General features: G+C 38.6%; 1 protein-coding gene across 1 annotated transcript in view; it reads left to right on the top strand.

Moving 5' to 3' along the window:
• The window catches only part of TCERG1L (transcription elongation regulator 1 like), a 230,849-nt gene that overhangs the window by 175,680 nt on the left and 39,338 nt on the right, over positions 1–15,831 (top strand). Inside the window, exons 6-8 of the mRNA XM_030570766.1 lie at positions 3,782–3,876; positions 6,984–7,072; positions 13,780–13,934. Of these exons, the coding sequence (XP_030426626.1) occupies positions 3,782–3,876; positions 6,984–7,072; positions 13,780–13,934 (339 nt within the window). The remainder of the gene's footprint in view (positions 1–3,781; positions 3,877–6,983; positions 7,073–13,779; positions 13,935–15,831) is intronic.

Raw genomic sequence — 15,831 nt, 5'->3', positions numbered from 1 at the left:
TTTTCCCCAAAAAACATAGAACAAAATACATTTTTCAGTCTAATGAGAACATTTACTACAGATGAAGGAAAAGGACAAACAATAAAAACAAACATAAAGTCTTCAGGAGAGAGAGTTGTGAGAGGCAGGGAGAGAGAGCCCCATGACTCACTGTGTTACAATCAGCAACAGAACCAAAACACAAAAAGCATAGTCATGCATCAGTGCAGGATGCTCCACATCAGTCCAGAATGCTCCTCCCTAAGAAAACATCTCTCTTCAATTGCATGTCTATGCATGCCACAGCCTCCTTCTCAGCATGACTGAAGTTTCATCTACCAGAATCACTGTGGTGTTCCTTTAGATTTGGCAGAGATTAGCATGTTGAGAAATTCAATATGGTGAAACATAGTTTGGAATACAGTCGAATTCATGCCAGGTGTGACTTCATTGTGTTATATCAGACATGGATCTTGCCCTTAATGCTTTGATCCAGTATTAACAGGTGTCTAGTGTAGGAAAATATATTTAGAGATTATTTGGATATGTAATAGCCACTCTGCACTCTTCCGTGCTCTAATGGGGAAATCAATTGATAAATCTATTCAGTCTTCCTCCTGATTATCCATGACATTTAACAAGAGAACACCTAATCCAAATCCTTTCTGGAAAAAGTGATTTCTCCATCACCCGCTAAAATATATATTTTCACTTTGGTGGAGCAGTGTCAAATATTTACATGCATCCAGCATTTTTTCTCCAGAGTGGTGTTCGCTTTTTTAAAAAATGTATATTTCTCGTTCATCATGGCTTTAATACAGTCTGGGTAAACATCAAGCTTCTTGTTTCCTAGAAGTATGGGATGCAAGCCCTTAGACTTGAGTGAGGGGATCTGTGAGAAGCTGTTATGTCAGACGGGCTGTTCGCAGCTCTAATCTCATTTTACAATGTTAAGCAAAACAATGTGAGTGAGATTAATCACTCTAAAAATCAGGTTCTCCTACCTATTCATTATGTACAAAATAATGGCTGTATTGTGATTTTGAGAAGTGTGTGCTGAGGAGAAGCACACCAGCACTGGCTGGAGTCATTCTTCCTACAAATAATGGAGGAAAATAGAATGCCAGTGGGAAGACTTCACTGGAGAACTCATAGATAAAAGGAGAATGTCTCTGTTCACTTATTAGGAGAGTAATGGTCAGACTGGAATTTTCTGAGGCATGCTTGTTGGTGTCATTTTATTTTTTGTTATGTGTTTGCTGACATGTTCACACGCTGTACTCTGAGTAACATCCATGCTATTTGTGTGTAGTATTCCTGTATGTGGTTCTGCTTTATAATGCATTCTCGAAAGAGCATTGCAATAATCATATAATGAATTCTCCAATAATAATTGCAAATATATCTGTTATAAGATACTGAACAAAAGTCAGAGACTATAGTTTGCAGAATGACAACTGTTTCTGGACTCCAAGCTAAGGCGGTTGGCAACCAGGATGTAGGAATGTCCTTGTATATTGCCCTCATCCCACCAATTTGGATCTAAGATGGAAGCATCTCCTCATCTTTATGTTATAGTGTTAACAGATCTCTTTGGGAGTTCAAATATAAACTTTTGCTTGGATTATGAATAATCTGTTAATATTAGTAAGTGACAAAATATAAAATGGCTATTTCATTGTGAAGCAGGCTTAATATATGCCAAGGGCTCTCAGATGTACTATAGTCCCAAAGGGTGTGTTGTAAGAAAACTCATTTCTTCATGATCCAGTTCTCCTTTCGATAATTTGTACAGGGCTCTCATGATCAGAGCTCTTCATCTATGAATTTAGGAAAATATGATAATGTTTATTTTATACGTAAATGCTACTGCTGGAAATTTTAGCTTGGATATGTTGAAGCATCATCATTGCTTGGTGTGTTGTAGTGGAGGATTCCAAACAGAGAAACCTTACCGCTAAATATCCCTGAACTTTGGAGATCTGAACTTCCTGGTGTGGGATCCATTTGATAGATTAATAGATTTTAAGGCCAGAAAGGAGCATTAGATCATCTATTCTGATCTGTATATCACAGACCCTAGAATTTCATCCCTGCATTGAACCCAATAAGTTGTATTTGGTAAAAGCATATCTTCCATATAGGCATCCAATCTTGATCTGAAGACATCCAAAGATTAAGAAGCCAACACTTCCTTTAGAAGTTTATTCCAGTGGTTAATCATCTTTTCTGCTAGAAATTTCTAGTAAGAAGTGGCAATCCTGTATCCAGATTTTGTAATACAGTGTATAGGGCATATGTCTTCACTCATTCACTCACACTGGGGTAATTCCAATTAAGTCAATTGAGTTTCAAAAGCTTAAAGCTACTGGAAGTAAGAAGAGAATCACATCCAATACAATGTGATTACGGAGGGAGTGCAAGTTAATGATGAAGGAATCAATAAATAGACATATCAGGGAAAGGAGAATGAGGAAAGACATTCTCTTTTAAGGATCAAAAATAGTCCAGATCTTATCTTTTCTGGAGCTAAATTTGTCCATTAACAAGGGGAAATTTGTGTGTGTGCTCATAGGTCTGGCTATCCACTCTGCTACTCACCAGTGTAACTTTATTGTCTTCACGGAGTGGCAAAGTAGTATGTAGGAAAGAGCCAAAGTATCCTATCCTCCATTTTGAACACTTTTTATCACACAAGTCAGGGGCTAGTTCTCCACTGCCCGTACTCCTTATGTTGCTGTTTGCCCCTATGCAAAAGTGAGTGTAAGATGCACTGTTCTGATACGGCATTATTTTACACCCAATTTGCAGTCACTTTGGGTATAATTGATTAATGTACACAGCAGTAAATAGAATTAAATCTGTAGTACTGAAGACCACTCTAATTATGAACCTCCTGTTTAAAGAACAACTTTAAGATATCCCCAAACTTATTGAATGCATTTTTGTACTCCATTTATTTGGCCACTTTTGTTAAGCAGCTAGACTTCAGTCAGTCCCTTAAATGTTTGCTTAAAACAATTTCACTGTACTGAGGAGATGATAGCCCAACAAACTTTGGAGACAATGAACTTCCAAAAGATTTTCCAGCTTCTTCCATGCTCTAAGCAGCTAAGGACAAATGATTATGCTTTTGTAGAACTCAAAAACAGTTTTGCCATTGACTTCCATAGGAGCAGAATGGAGAATACAGTACAATAAATACTCAGCAAGTTATGGTGTGTTCGAATGTAGCACAGTAAAATGTGTTGATTTATGTCAACATTTTGTAATGTAATATAGTCCTTTCCTTTTGTGTGGGAAGGGAGTTTTGAGGTAGGTAGGAGAAGATTCAGATCTCCGTGGAGTTCTCCATATTCCTTGTTCTAGAAAAAAGATGCTGTCTTGAATTGGGTGATGTGCTAGGATGAAATTCATAAACACACAGTCCAGACAGCCCATGAATGCTTTTATTTCCTGTATTTTCCAGCACTACAGGCTCATTGTTCTATCCCTGACCTAGCATTGTTAGTGTAACTTCATCCCAACACCTTATAGAGGATTCAAGCAGGTCCTGTGATGTGGCCGCATACGCTTGGAAACTGAATAGATCACTTCTAGCAAACACCACAATCACTTATTTTAAATAACGGAACGTTTTGTCTCATCATACAGCTTATTCACTAATGAGGACTCTGTCTTTACAGCTAAACTCTAAGCTCCCAAGTGATAGAATATAAACTCTTGAGATATCTCAGTGGGTCATTAGAAATATGTTTATTGTGAATTTAAATATATATATATATATATTTTTCCCTTACAGATAAAAGCAAAGAATCAAGCAGAGCCTCCTGCCAACCAACATTGATTTTACATACTGACAGGAAAAGCAAGCCAACAGAGAATGATGAGGATAAGGTCTGATTCTCATTATGGATTTTGTTCTCATTTTTAAAATATTGAACTGTGGAAATCAGAGATTGAGTAAAGGACTATCATGTGATCTGGAGCGCTTCCTATCAAGTCAGGAGTGTTCCCTACTCCCTATTTTTCTAGATGTTTTTGTCAAATCTGTCCATTGTGGTATTTTATATATGGCCTTGTGTACAGTAGCATCTGAGTGCTTCCTAAGTATTTAAATACTGGTTTTTTTAATTATTTACTTGTTTATGTTTGTGCATGAGTGAGAGAGTGTGGGGTATGTCTATGTGTGAAACTCAGTTGATAGAAAACTAAAGAGAAGAATAGAGTTCCCTTTAATTCTGAAAGTGTTTTAGTTCCATAGACATTGTGGGAGACTTTCTTTCTATCTTCCCATCCAATCTCTCTCAATTTTGCAACCTTGTACGTTCTAAATAGTGTTGGGGAGTGAAGGAGAGGGGACATTAAGGCAACACTTTAATAGAGACCAGCTCTTTTTTGTCCCTTTATATGCCAATTTAAATGATTTGAAGAATCAGGATCTCCAAGGCCCCAACATCAAGCATCTAGAGACCCCCAAACTCCAGATGTGTGTGCAGAAATGTCCACAAGCCATGAGAGATAAGTGCACCAGGACTCATTTTTAGGGCCCTACCTCCCTGTCATTGCAACACTTCCCAATTTGATACCCTCTGTGTATATAATTAATATACTTTTACCCCTTCTTAAAGATCATTAATGAGGTCATTACATAAAGATCATAATTTTATATATATGGATTACAAATGTTAATGATCATTACACTTTTAGGTAAGAGTAGAGATTAACAGCAACACTGGCATTGTACATACGTAGTATTTGTGTAGCTTTTTCATACACAAATTCTTTCTCAGTGGATTATAAAGGATATGGAAAAAGCCCAGAAAGAACAACAAAAATGATGAAAGGTCTAGAAAACATGACCTATAAGGGAAGATTGAAAAAACTGGGTTTGTTTAGTCTGGAACAGAGAAGACTAAGAGGGAACATGATTACAGTTTTCGAGTACATAAAATGTTGTTACTAGGAGGAGGGAGAAAAAAAAATTCTCTTTAACCTCTGAGGATAGGACAAGAAGCAATGGGTTTAAATTGCAGCATGGGAGGTTTAGGTTGAACATTAGGAAAAACTTCCTAACTGTCAGGGTGGTTAAGCACTGGAATAAATTGCCTAGGGAGGTTGTGGAATCTCCATCATTGGAGATTTTTAAGAGCAGGTTAGACAAATACCTTTCAGGGATAGTCTTGATGGTACTTAGTCCTGCCATGAGTGTGGGGGACAGGACTAAATGACCTCTCGAGGTCCCTTCCAGTCCTATGATTCTATGAGATAGGGCCTGAATCAACATCTTTTAAGATTTGCAGAAAGACTTACTTTCCTCATGAATCCTACATGCATCCGACGAAGTGGGTATTCACCCACAAAAGCTTATGCTCCAATATGTCTGTTAGTCTCTAAGGTGCCACAGGACTCTTTGCTGCTTTCCTCATGAAGACAATATGGAGATTAAACAGCTAGGGCCAAATTAGGGATGTCTTTAATGAGTGTGCTTGCATGGGACAGCCCTACCCTTATATTCAGCACCTCACCCTCTGCACCTCCATGCTGTAGGTAACAATAAGGAGTCTGCTTAGTTCCCTTGAAAACAAGAGGAGACTACTCCAACTACTGGCAGTGTCACACAACTCAAAGGTGATATGTGTGGCCAGCCTCTCTTTTCTCCCTGCCGCACCAGTTTACCCCAGTAAGGCAGTGCTGCACGGAGAACACCCTCAACCTTTTGGAAAGGTATAACAAGTGCCACTGTTCAGTGTGTTTCATTCTCTCCACTCCCATTCCTATCCCACCCTCCCCCAGCACCTTGGAGACATTACACTTTATATAATCATAATGTCTCAGTCCATCATCCCTCAGACTGCAGCTGCTCCAGAGTGCTGCACTGGTTCTCAGAAACATTATTGAGTGCTTAAAATTTGTAAAGTACTTTGAAGATTAAGAGCTCTGTATATGTGCTTATTATTTTTTAATCATATTACATCCTCTCAAGCATTGACACTGCATGGGAGCTATCATAGCGTTCCCTTCCTCCGTTCCATTCATTTTTTTAAGCTACTGATATAAATGGATTTTTTCACCCTTAAAACACTTATTACCTGTAGCTTTCCGGATGACCTGATAAATAAATGTTTCGGCGATTGCCTGTCTGCAATTTTCAAATAGTTAACTGGTCTATATATGCCAGGCTTCCAGCTAAAGAGCAAAAATCTCTTAGTGCAATGGCTGGTATCATAAGAACGGTTGTCAGACATACACACAGGCCAGTGGAGAATCACTCTCAACAGCATTATCTTGAGCAAAGTAAGGCAAAATTGTCTACAAATAATAGAGGACTGAATTATTAATAGAAATAACTGAATTGTTAACTTATGCAGAGCACCCTCAACTCCCCTGATGCCTGACTTCCAGCAGTTCCAGTTGCTTACCATGCAAACTGCCTCCTGCAACCACATGCTCTTCACTGCCAAACAAGAGTGTTTTGCTGCCACCCGAGGCACAAACATCAGCACGCATTGCCTTCTAACCTCTTTGTCACACCCGTCCAGATGTGCAAGTTTTCTTTGCCCCTGCATGTTCCTTCAGAGCACTCTGCATTTTTTCGCTGGCTTTCTGGTTCCAAAGCCCCACCTGATCCTGAGCTTTCTGGGTATTCCAACCCACATGGTCGGTTGGTTTCTTTCTTTCTGATGATGATGTGGCCTGTCCTAGTTATGGTGAGATGCACAAAATTATACACAGTATTCCAAGTGAGCTATCACCTGTGCTGTATATGGAAGACTTTTTATCTCTCAAGCTTTGCATGCATAACATTCCAAATAGGGCAGTGTTTATATTCTTTCCAATCTAACCAGCTGGTTTACAGGTAGATGGTTGTCCATATGGTCTCCAGTGGTATAATGATGATTTAATAATCCACCTCCAGTTTAAACAGAGTTGTTTGTATAATGGTTGCACTCCTGAGCATCAGTTTCACTTTCTGACTAATTTTTGTGTCTTTCTATGTCAAGGATCATCCTTTGAAACTAGTAAATGAAGATGATAGCATATCAAATGGCAACAAGCCTGTGGCATCTACTCCTGTACCAGGATCGCCATGGTAAGTATATTCAGGATAAATAATAATGACTCATCAATATCATTGTTATTGCCAAACATATATTAATGGTCTGTGTCTTTATGAATGCATAGCAGCAACAGTAATACAATTCTGGATGTTTAACAATATTGCACTATTTTCTTTTACAAAGTGGCTTTGTAGATTTATATCACTATTCATATAGTTACACAAAATGGTAAGACATAGCCACAGGTACAGTCTAAGACAGCTATCAAGCATTTATAAGAAAGGTTGAGTTTGCACCTGATACCAACTCAGGCTTAAGAATGTAATGATTGTGGGTTTTTTTGATAGTTCATATCACTAGCTTGAGCTCTGATCTTATCAGATCTCACAAATGAAGAGGGTCAGGTCTGGTTAGTGCTTGAATGACCAGAAAAGACAACTTTAGTACTGCAAGAAATGCTATTGATTATTTAGGGCCTGATCATCCTCCTCTCCCAGTGACTTCAGTGGGAGTTGAGGAAACTCATTGTCTTGCGGGTTTGTAGTAGATCTCAGGTGATATTTATGAGTAACTTGTGTCCTGTGAGCTTGTTTTTCTGTCCAAATCCCAGTTCAGGCAATCTGCCTAACTAAAACCCCTCTGTGGTTTCAACTGGACAAAGATAATTCTTTACTTTCTGTCCTGAACTCTGCGTGTATGTGTGTGTGTGTGTGTTTGTTTCTTTTCTTTATCCCAGACATGGCTACATTTTAGTGGCAGAGGAAGTGATCCCTGTTGTTTTCATTGGTTTGTAGAGATTTGTGTGATCTCTGGATAAAAGGTCCTATGTAAATATCTATAATTATGATTTATTATTATATTGTGTCTTATTGCAGGTCAACATGATATACATACAGTATAATGTAATCATTAATCATGACCTATGTTTAAGATCCTTGATAACCACTCCTCTTCATGACATCTGCTACTATGTGAAAATAGTGATACCTAGGGAACTGTAACCATTTAAATCCAACAGTATCATAAGCCATTTATAGCATATCCTAGTAATCTGTTCTTGTATAGTAGAGTCTGTAATCAACTGAAAACCTAAAAAAGAAATTCACAGCATTCCATCATCTTGAGCAGCTTGTGTTGAATGGTGAAAGGACCATTCAGCACATCAGTTGAAGTTGCACATTTCTTTGGTCCTGATTTGTGATACCCTTACTCACAATGATTAATACCTTACTTTTCTAATAGTGCCATTGATTTCAGTAAGACTATTTGATGAGCAAGACATTACTCAAAGGGAATAATGGTATCACAATCTGGTCCTTTTTATTAGGTCCCACAATGACTAGCCCTATTACTGACAGTCGTTCCCTGCTTGATGTGGCAATACCCAATATGCACCATGCTGATGCCCTCAGATCCACCATGAATCACACTGGAACATGGAGCATGCCTGTGTGAGGCGTCTATATAATTTACACCCTTTGGGATATAAAATCGTTCTTTAAGAACAGGTTTACAAAGCCATGCCGAATAGCTAAATATATTAACAAGTTCAACAAAAGCCTGGAATTTACTTCAACCCCTCTCCACCTATAGGTTGGCTCCATGCTTCCGCAGGATTCCATGGTTGATGTAACATCACTAGGTGTATGCTGGGGTGTCATACTGGAGAAACCAGAGTGGGGCTGGAGGTTTTGCCACTTAAAACAAACCAAAAGGTGAGTTTTCAATTGTTAATGTGCTGCCAGCCCCTCTTAGTCTTGTAGGGCATTCAGCACATAGTGCCAAAGGTAATGGAATGTAGGAAATTCAGAGCCCCATCTTGCACTTCTTATTCAGGCAAAACAGTTGCAAAGTAGAGTGAAAAACCCTCCTTTGTCTGGGTCACCTGAAAAGAAGAAAAGTAAGGCACTTGTTGTGCTTTGTAAAAGCATTGATGTACGTGTTTTGTAATGTGGATATTTAAAATGTATGGAATCCCATTAATATGTTTTACATACAATGTGTTGTATTTAAAACTATTTTAAATAAATATAGTTCCTCCAGATATCCAGTGAAATTGACCAATTTTACAACAAAAATAAATATTTTACTTTGATTTTAAATATATATATATATATATATATAGTACATATCATAGAATGAATAACAAATACATGTGAAGCATATTATTTGAAGTTAATATCCCATTACAGTGAATAAGAGCAATTTGTGCTTCTTAGAGCTGTTGTTGCAGGCAATCTGTACACAGATTCAGGCAGAAAACACAGCATTGTGTGACTCACTTTTGGAAGTTTATACACCTCACAACTATAAGGGCTAGAAATTTAGGCCCAAATTCACCAGTCCACTCTGGCTGCTTTGCACTGCTTGGGCAACTAAATTTAGTTCGTGAGTTAAGCTGGGTTTACACTAATTTTTTGTCATCAACGTGACTTGAAAGAGACGGAGCACATTGTGACTCTGCTTTAAATCTTTTAATGAAAACTTTAAGTTCTGATGTAGAATTTTGTTCAAGTGCTGATGAATTCTGTAGAAAATTCAGCAGCCAATATGGTTCCAATGGTTTGTCCGGTCTATTTTTAAAGGTCCCAAGAAGTTACACTTCCCTCACCTCTCGCAATGGATGACTTTTCCACAGCCTAACAGAATCTTCATCATTAGGAATTTTTGCTTAATTTTTTCAGCTGGAATTTTTCCTTCATTCATTTCATTCCATAACTCCTAGGGAGAATTTTCAATCTGAATGGGATTCTCCATGGGAACAGGACAGAAAAAAAAGTTAGCTGCTAAGACCCCAATCCTACAAAGACAAACGCTTAACTTTATGCACTGAGTAGATCCATTGATTTCATAAGGACCATGGACAGTGGATAAAGTTCAGGAAGCATTTTCAGGGCCTGAAATGGAAGAGAAGCAGAGAGTGAGAGAGCTTCAAGGGATAGGGACAGGGGAAGGGGGAAACAGTCAGTGAAAGTACAAGAGGCCATTGGAGAAAGAGCAAGATGAAGATGGGAGAGCCAAAGAGAAGGGACTGCTTCCACTCTTTTCTTCTCCCCAGTTTGATTGACCTCTGATGGTATCAAAAGGACTGAAGTTACTGTGGACGAGAAGCTGGATATGAGTCAACAGTGTGCCTTTGTTGCCAAGAAGGCTTAGGGCATTTTGGGCTGTATAAGTAGGAACATTACCAGCAGATCAAAGGACGTGATCACTCCCCTTTATTTGTCATTGGTGAGGCCTCAGCTGGAGTACTGTGTCCGGTTTTGCGCCCCACATTACAAGAAGGATGTGGAAAAATTGGAGAGAGTCCAGCGGAGGGCAGCAAAAATGATTAGGGGGCTGGAGCACATGACTTATGAGGAGAGGCTGAGGGAACTGGGATTTTTTAGTCTGCAGAAGAGAAGAATAGGGGGCATTTGATAGCTGCTTTCAACTACCTGAAAGGGGGTTCCAAAGAGGATGGATCTAGACTGTTCTCAGTGGTAGCAGATGACAGAACAAGGAGTAATGGTCTCAAGTTGCAGTGGGGGAGGTTTAGGTTGGATATTAGGAAAAACTTTTTCACTAGGAGGATGGTGAAGCACTGGAATGGGCTATCTCGGGCGGTGGTGGAATCTCCATCCTTAGATGTTTTTAAGGTTAGGCTTGATAAAGCCCTGGCTGGAATGATTTAGTTGGGGATTAGGTCCTGCTTTGAGCAGGGAGTTGGAATAGATGACCTCCTGTGGTTCCTTTCAACCCTATGATTCTATGAATCTATGGTTTTATGGCACGTTTGAGGCAACTTGGGCACCCAACTATTGTTTATTGCTCAGAGGAGAGCATATATTAATGAGACCAGAAAACTAATGTCTGACTAAAAGGTACTAGCGAATTTAAGGACTTCAGGTCTCATAAACATTTCCTGGCCTCCACCTGATGAATAAATTCCAATAAAAAGGAGAGATTAGAGCAGGGCAACAATTAGCCAGATTTGTTTATATGACTAAACAGTTCTCAGAAATATTAGTTAACCCTGCCTAACTACCACGTAAATACAGTATATGTAATATTAAGTTTATTTTCTTACATATTTAAATGACATTATTTTAGTTAAAAAATAATTCCAGTGTAAAGAACATAGCATCATCTGCACTTTTTCAGTTTGTGATCTGTGACTGAAACCAAATACCATATTGTCCCTTTTGGATAATGAAATTTTTATTATGCCAAAGAGGTACAGGTGATATGTAATGTGGGAGAAGGGGGTACTATTTTTAAATTAAATGTCAAATTGGGTTAGTTATGGAAAATGAAAAGTCTTCATGAGGGACCTGCCATTTGGATCCATTTTTAGAGCTCTCTAGAGATGCTTTCTTGGTCTTTCAATCAGATGTGGAAATGTGTCATTTCCATTTTAGCAATCACCTTGTTTTTATTAGATAAATGCTGAGACTCCAGATGGCCTAGCAGTACGCTTCAAATGACTAATACATTATCAGCCTCAAATGTGGTCTCCCATCACCCAAAGTGGTAGAAACTGTGTGTGAGATCAGAGACTTTGAACTTGTGCATGAGAGAGGTCACTATTAAATTACTAGAGAGCAGCATCAACTGCTTTTTGAAAATAGCCTTGTTCTCATCTCCTCCTAGCCAGAAATGCTGATGTGCACAATTGGCAGGTGCTGAGACTGTCCTAAATGTGTATGATGGCATGACTGTGACACTCACAGTATACTGGCTTCCTGCTTTTGAAGCACACCATGAGCTCCACATAGTACTCCTACAGGGACAGATTCTGCAAAAGGGCTGAATGAGCTCAATTGCCATTAAAGCTAATTACAATTGAGAGTGCTCAGCATTTTGCGGGAGGCATGCACCATTTGATACTATTGGGCCCATTATTCACAGATTTAGGTAAAGGGAGAAATGTAACTGTATTATTAAATAAATCAGTTAACTGCTAATTACTCCCTTCTTCCCCCTAATGCTTGACTTCTAAGGTGCCTGCCAGTAGGACTGTGATATTTATGGTAGTTTGATTTCTTGTTCCTAAAGTCTTCCATCAACTCCATCCTGATCTATTGTGAGCCAAAGACTAATGCTTAATGGTACATTTAGAGTTCTTGATCTGATTAACGGTGTCTGTGATAGAACTGAGAACTACAGCTCTGGGACACAAAGTACCAAATGTTGTTTTCACCTAATTATTACCACATAAAAGAATAGGTCAGCCATTCTGGGATGCTAATTTCAAAGCTGAAGCATTTGTATATTATAATAATATGAAAATCATTAAAATATGTATCAGGTCCCCACTATTTTAACTCCAAAGGTACGAGGGATAACTGTAACTGAGAAGTCGACAGTTTTGTGTTCAGTTCCAACTTTGTCTTCTACCTTGGGAATGTATTCCCAAGAAAGCATTCTCAATTACTTTTATCTTCTTACTTTTACCAATAGAAAACACTTCTTGCCTCTGTTTTCTGCACTATAAAGATATACAGTCTCCCTTTAGCCACTCCAAAGGTTATATATATTGTTTATTACCTGGACAGGCAATCAATGGTGCTCTCTTATTATTAGTTCACAGAAAACTTCCAATTATCCAATAATAGATCTTAGCATTTATATATCACTTTTTGTGTTCTCAGTCTTTTACACAGAACAGGTTTCGTTTTAAGCATGTCTTTTTGATGGCTCTATTCCCCTGTGCCATTGAGAACCACCAAGTGGTGGAGAACTTGCAGATGTTTCTGATTCAAGGAGGTCAGGAGCTGGCCCTTTATATGTGTTTTAGAATGGCATAATGCATACGTGTTGTATACTACTTTTCTTAAGTATGCACAAAGTACAGGCTTCAGATGCATATATGGTACTATATGTCTGTAAAAACTATACGTTTAATCAAGTGCATCCAGGTTTACGTGAATATCCATTATTGTGATATCATACCTCTTATTAAAATAATATTTTTCCTGTTTTAAAACACAAATTTAATACAAGGAACTAATTTAATTCAATGTGGAGGCTGACATTTAAATTGCACAAGTCAGGAAATTCTGGTTTGCGTAGCAGTCATGGCTTGGGCACATTGCATATTTGGTCCAAACGCTCAAATAAATCAATGGGAGGGGTTTTTTTAATTGATTTCAGTGGACTTTGGATCAGGGCCTTTCTGTCTTTTGTAGCATGGAACCTTTGTAGGGTTTGGCTGAGATCCATGGCCACAGAGGCCTAATGGAATTCTGGCTAGGCCTTCTACCTTAGAGGCAGCCACATGAGGTTTCTGTGGCTGCCTTCTACCCAATGGCAACCCCCCTGAATCTATCATATATGGGTGTTGAGTAGGCACTGACTATGCAAAACAGCTTGAGACCTCTGTGGTTCACCACCTTCACAGGTACATTTTGAAAATATGAAATGTAATCCTTTACCTTGGCCTCAGTTGTTATAAGCATCATTGTTTTACCCTGGTCCCTTTTTTGTTTGTTTTTTCCCTGTTGGAGAGAGAGAGAGAGAGTGTGTGTGTGTGCATGTGCCCATGTACTGTTCTGACCACTGATAATGACATTTTATTAGTATGGGGAGAAATTTCCTTAGTGCAGAGGCCTTAAGTTGGAGAGGAGGGCTATCAGCCTGAGGTGAATTTCACCCAGGCTGTATATGACTATGGAGAATATTGAATTAGCCATGAGTTTAATATCTTGTTTCTATGTATATGTGAGATTATCTAAGCATAGTTCATTAATTAAAATAGGTGTGTAGTCTGGACTGGAGATGACCGAGTCTTCTTCTTCAACCCTACAATGCAGCTGTCAGTATGGGAGAAACCAGTGGATCTAAAGAATCGTGGTGATATTAATAGAATCATTGAAGATCCACCTCATAAACGCAAGCTGGAAACTTCAGCAAGTAACTAAAGCTGTGATTATTTGCATCTATTTAAACTTAAATGCTAAATGAAACTTGATTGTTAAATATATTAAGTAAAAATTATCAGAATGATGATTTTCCTGTTGGATTTTGTGTAAAGTATTTTGTTAACAGTGATGCTGCTTGCAAAATCTTTATTTACACTGAAATTCTAACATTTGCACTGGAGTTCTCTCATTATTAGCAAGGAAGTAAAAATAGGTGGCTTCTTATGTTGAAAGAATCTTTGATTTAAAAAATAACACCTTCAAAGACTTTGTCTTTACCTTTAATACACTCATAATTCCAAAACATACCTTAGGAATGTGTTTGGATAGCATGATTTCTGCAAATATCTTATTGACCATGCTACCAAAAGCAGTTGTACAGTAATAAAGGATTATTTAACCCAGCTGTAAGAAAATAATCCCAAAAGTAAATCTCTGAGGACTGCTGAAAGGTTTGGCGGACATCTGGGTACCACAATCCAAAAATGGCTTTGCCAATCAACCCTCAAGCACTGTAGATTTCAGAATGACATTCTTGGTGTTGACTGAAGAGAGAATTTGCTTTGCAGTAGTGCATGTTAAGTGTTTCAAATGTATTTTTTTTTTAAAGATCACTTCTTGGAGAACAACGATTTGCCATCTGGTCTGCCATGAAGAAGGTCAATTTGATGAACTAATTTCCCCTGCTCATCTCTATCCCATCCCACCCACTTCTTTCAGCTTTCCTGCTCACAGCTCACTCACTGTATTTCTAATCTACCACCCCCTATTTAATTGCTCACTCAGCCGCCAGTGGTGCAGCAATTACTTACGTTAGTGGCCACTTATAGGAGTAGTCCCCACTGAGACAATTCATGTCAGTATTTGCTCAGCAACATGAGCTGGGCCCTCAATCTCCCCCTTTACCAGTTATTTAGCCTTATAAAAGTAAATACTGCTCCTTAAAAACCTGCTTTGCCAGCTGATGCCTGTCTGCCCTGGGTTATTACTGGTCTCCACAACATTTAGTGTTGCTTTTTGAGCTGTGTGATAATTCTTGGCTGCAGTTATTGTGAGGGAGTTGGGCGCAATGCAGACCTCAGCTGTTTCCCTCTTCTTCCCTCTCCCCAGTGTGGTACTTTGACAGGTGGGGTTTTTTTGGTTGAAGTGGGGAACCACTAGAAAGATTAAGCCACGCTGTCTGGACATTAGCACTGGGTGAACAACAACTTTTCTGCCCTTGTTAGGAAAAGGTCTACGTGCACACCAATTATTTGATACATTGTTTATATTTAATTAGCTGATTGCATTGGGGGATCATCACCACCAGCACATATGGATTGAATAATGTATTTCATAGTATAGTTACACTTGCAAAGCTTCTTTAATCCATGTCTATACTTAGTGGTGAGGTCCATGAAGAAGAAAAGTAAACTTAAAAATTATTTTTGAAAACCTAATATATTGTAACTAAGCGAAAACAATCCCCACATTTCCCATGAAGGTACATCAAATGAGATTTATTTTTCATCTATGATGAAAGTAAAAAGACACAGTAAATTTTAAAGGGCATAGTGTATATTGTTGATCCGCAAACAATTCCCAATGGACTACTCCTAAATAGGAATTGTGAGGATGAACTGAGGATATGAAAGGGTGTTCTTGCAAGCTGATATAAGTAAGTAATAATCAGGACCTTGCTGTAAATGTTTGATAGAAAAAATTCCATAGACTGTTACTATAGGGGATGTATTAGTCTTTAAGGTGCCACTGGACTCCTCATTGTTAGTATAGGGGATGTATTTATATATCACTTAACATTATTTAGGAGATGAGTTTCTTTCCTTTACAGTCAGCTGCAGCGGCACAGGAGGCGGCGAACAGAGCGGCTAACAGGGGAGTTTCAGTGG

The sequence above is a fragment of the Gopherus evgoodei genome, chromosome 7 (assembly GCF_007399415.2).
Source record: "Gopherus evgoodei ecotype Sinaloan lineage chromosome 7, rGopEvg1_v1.p, whole genome shotgun sequence".
NCBI lineage: Eukaryota > Metazoa > Chordata > Testudines > Testudinidae > Gopherus > Gopherus evgoodei.
This window is presented reverse-complemented; position numbering and strand designations above follow the sequence as displayed.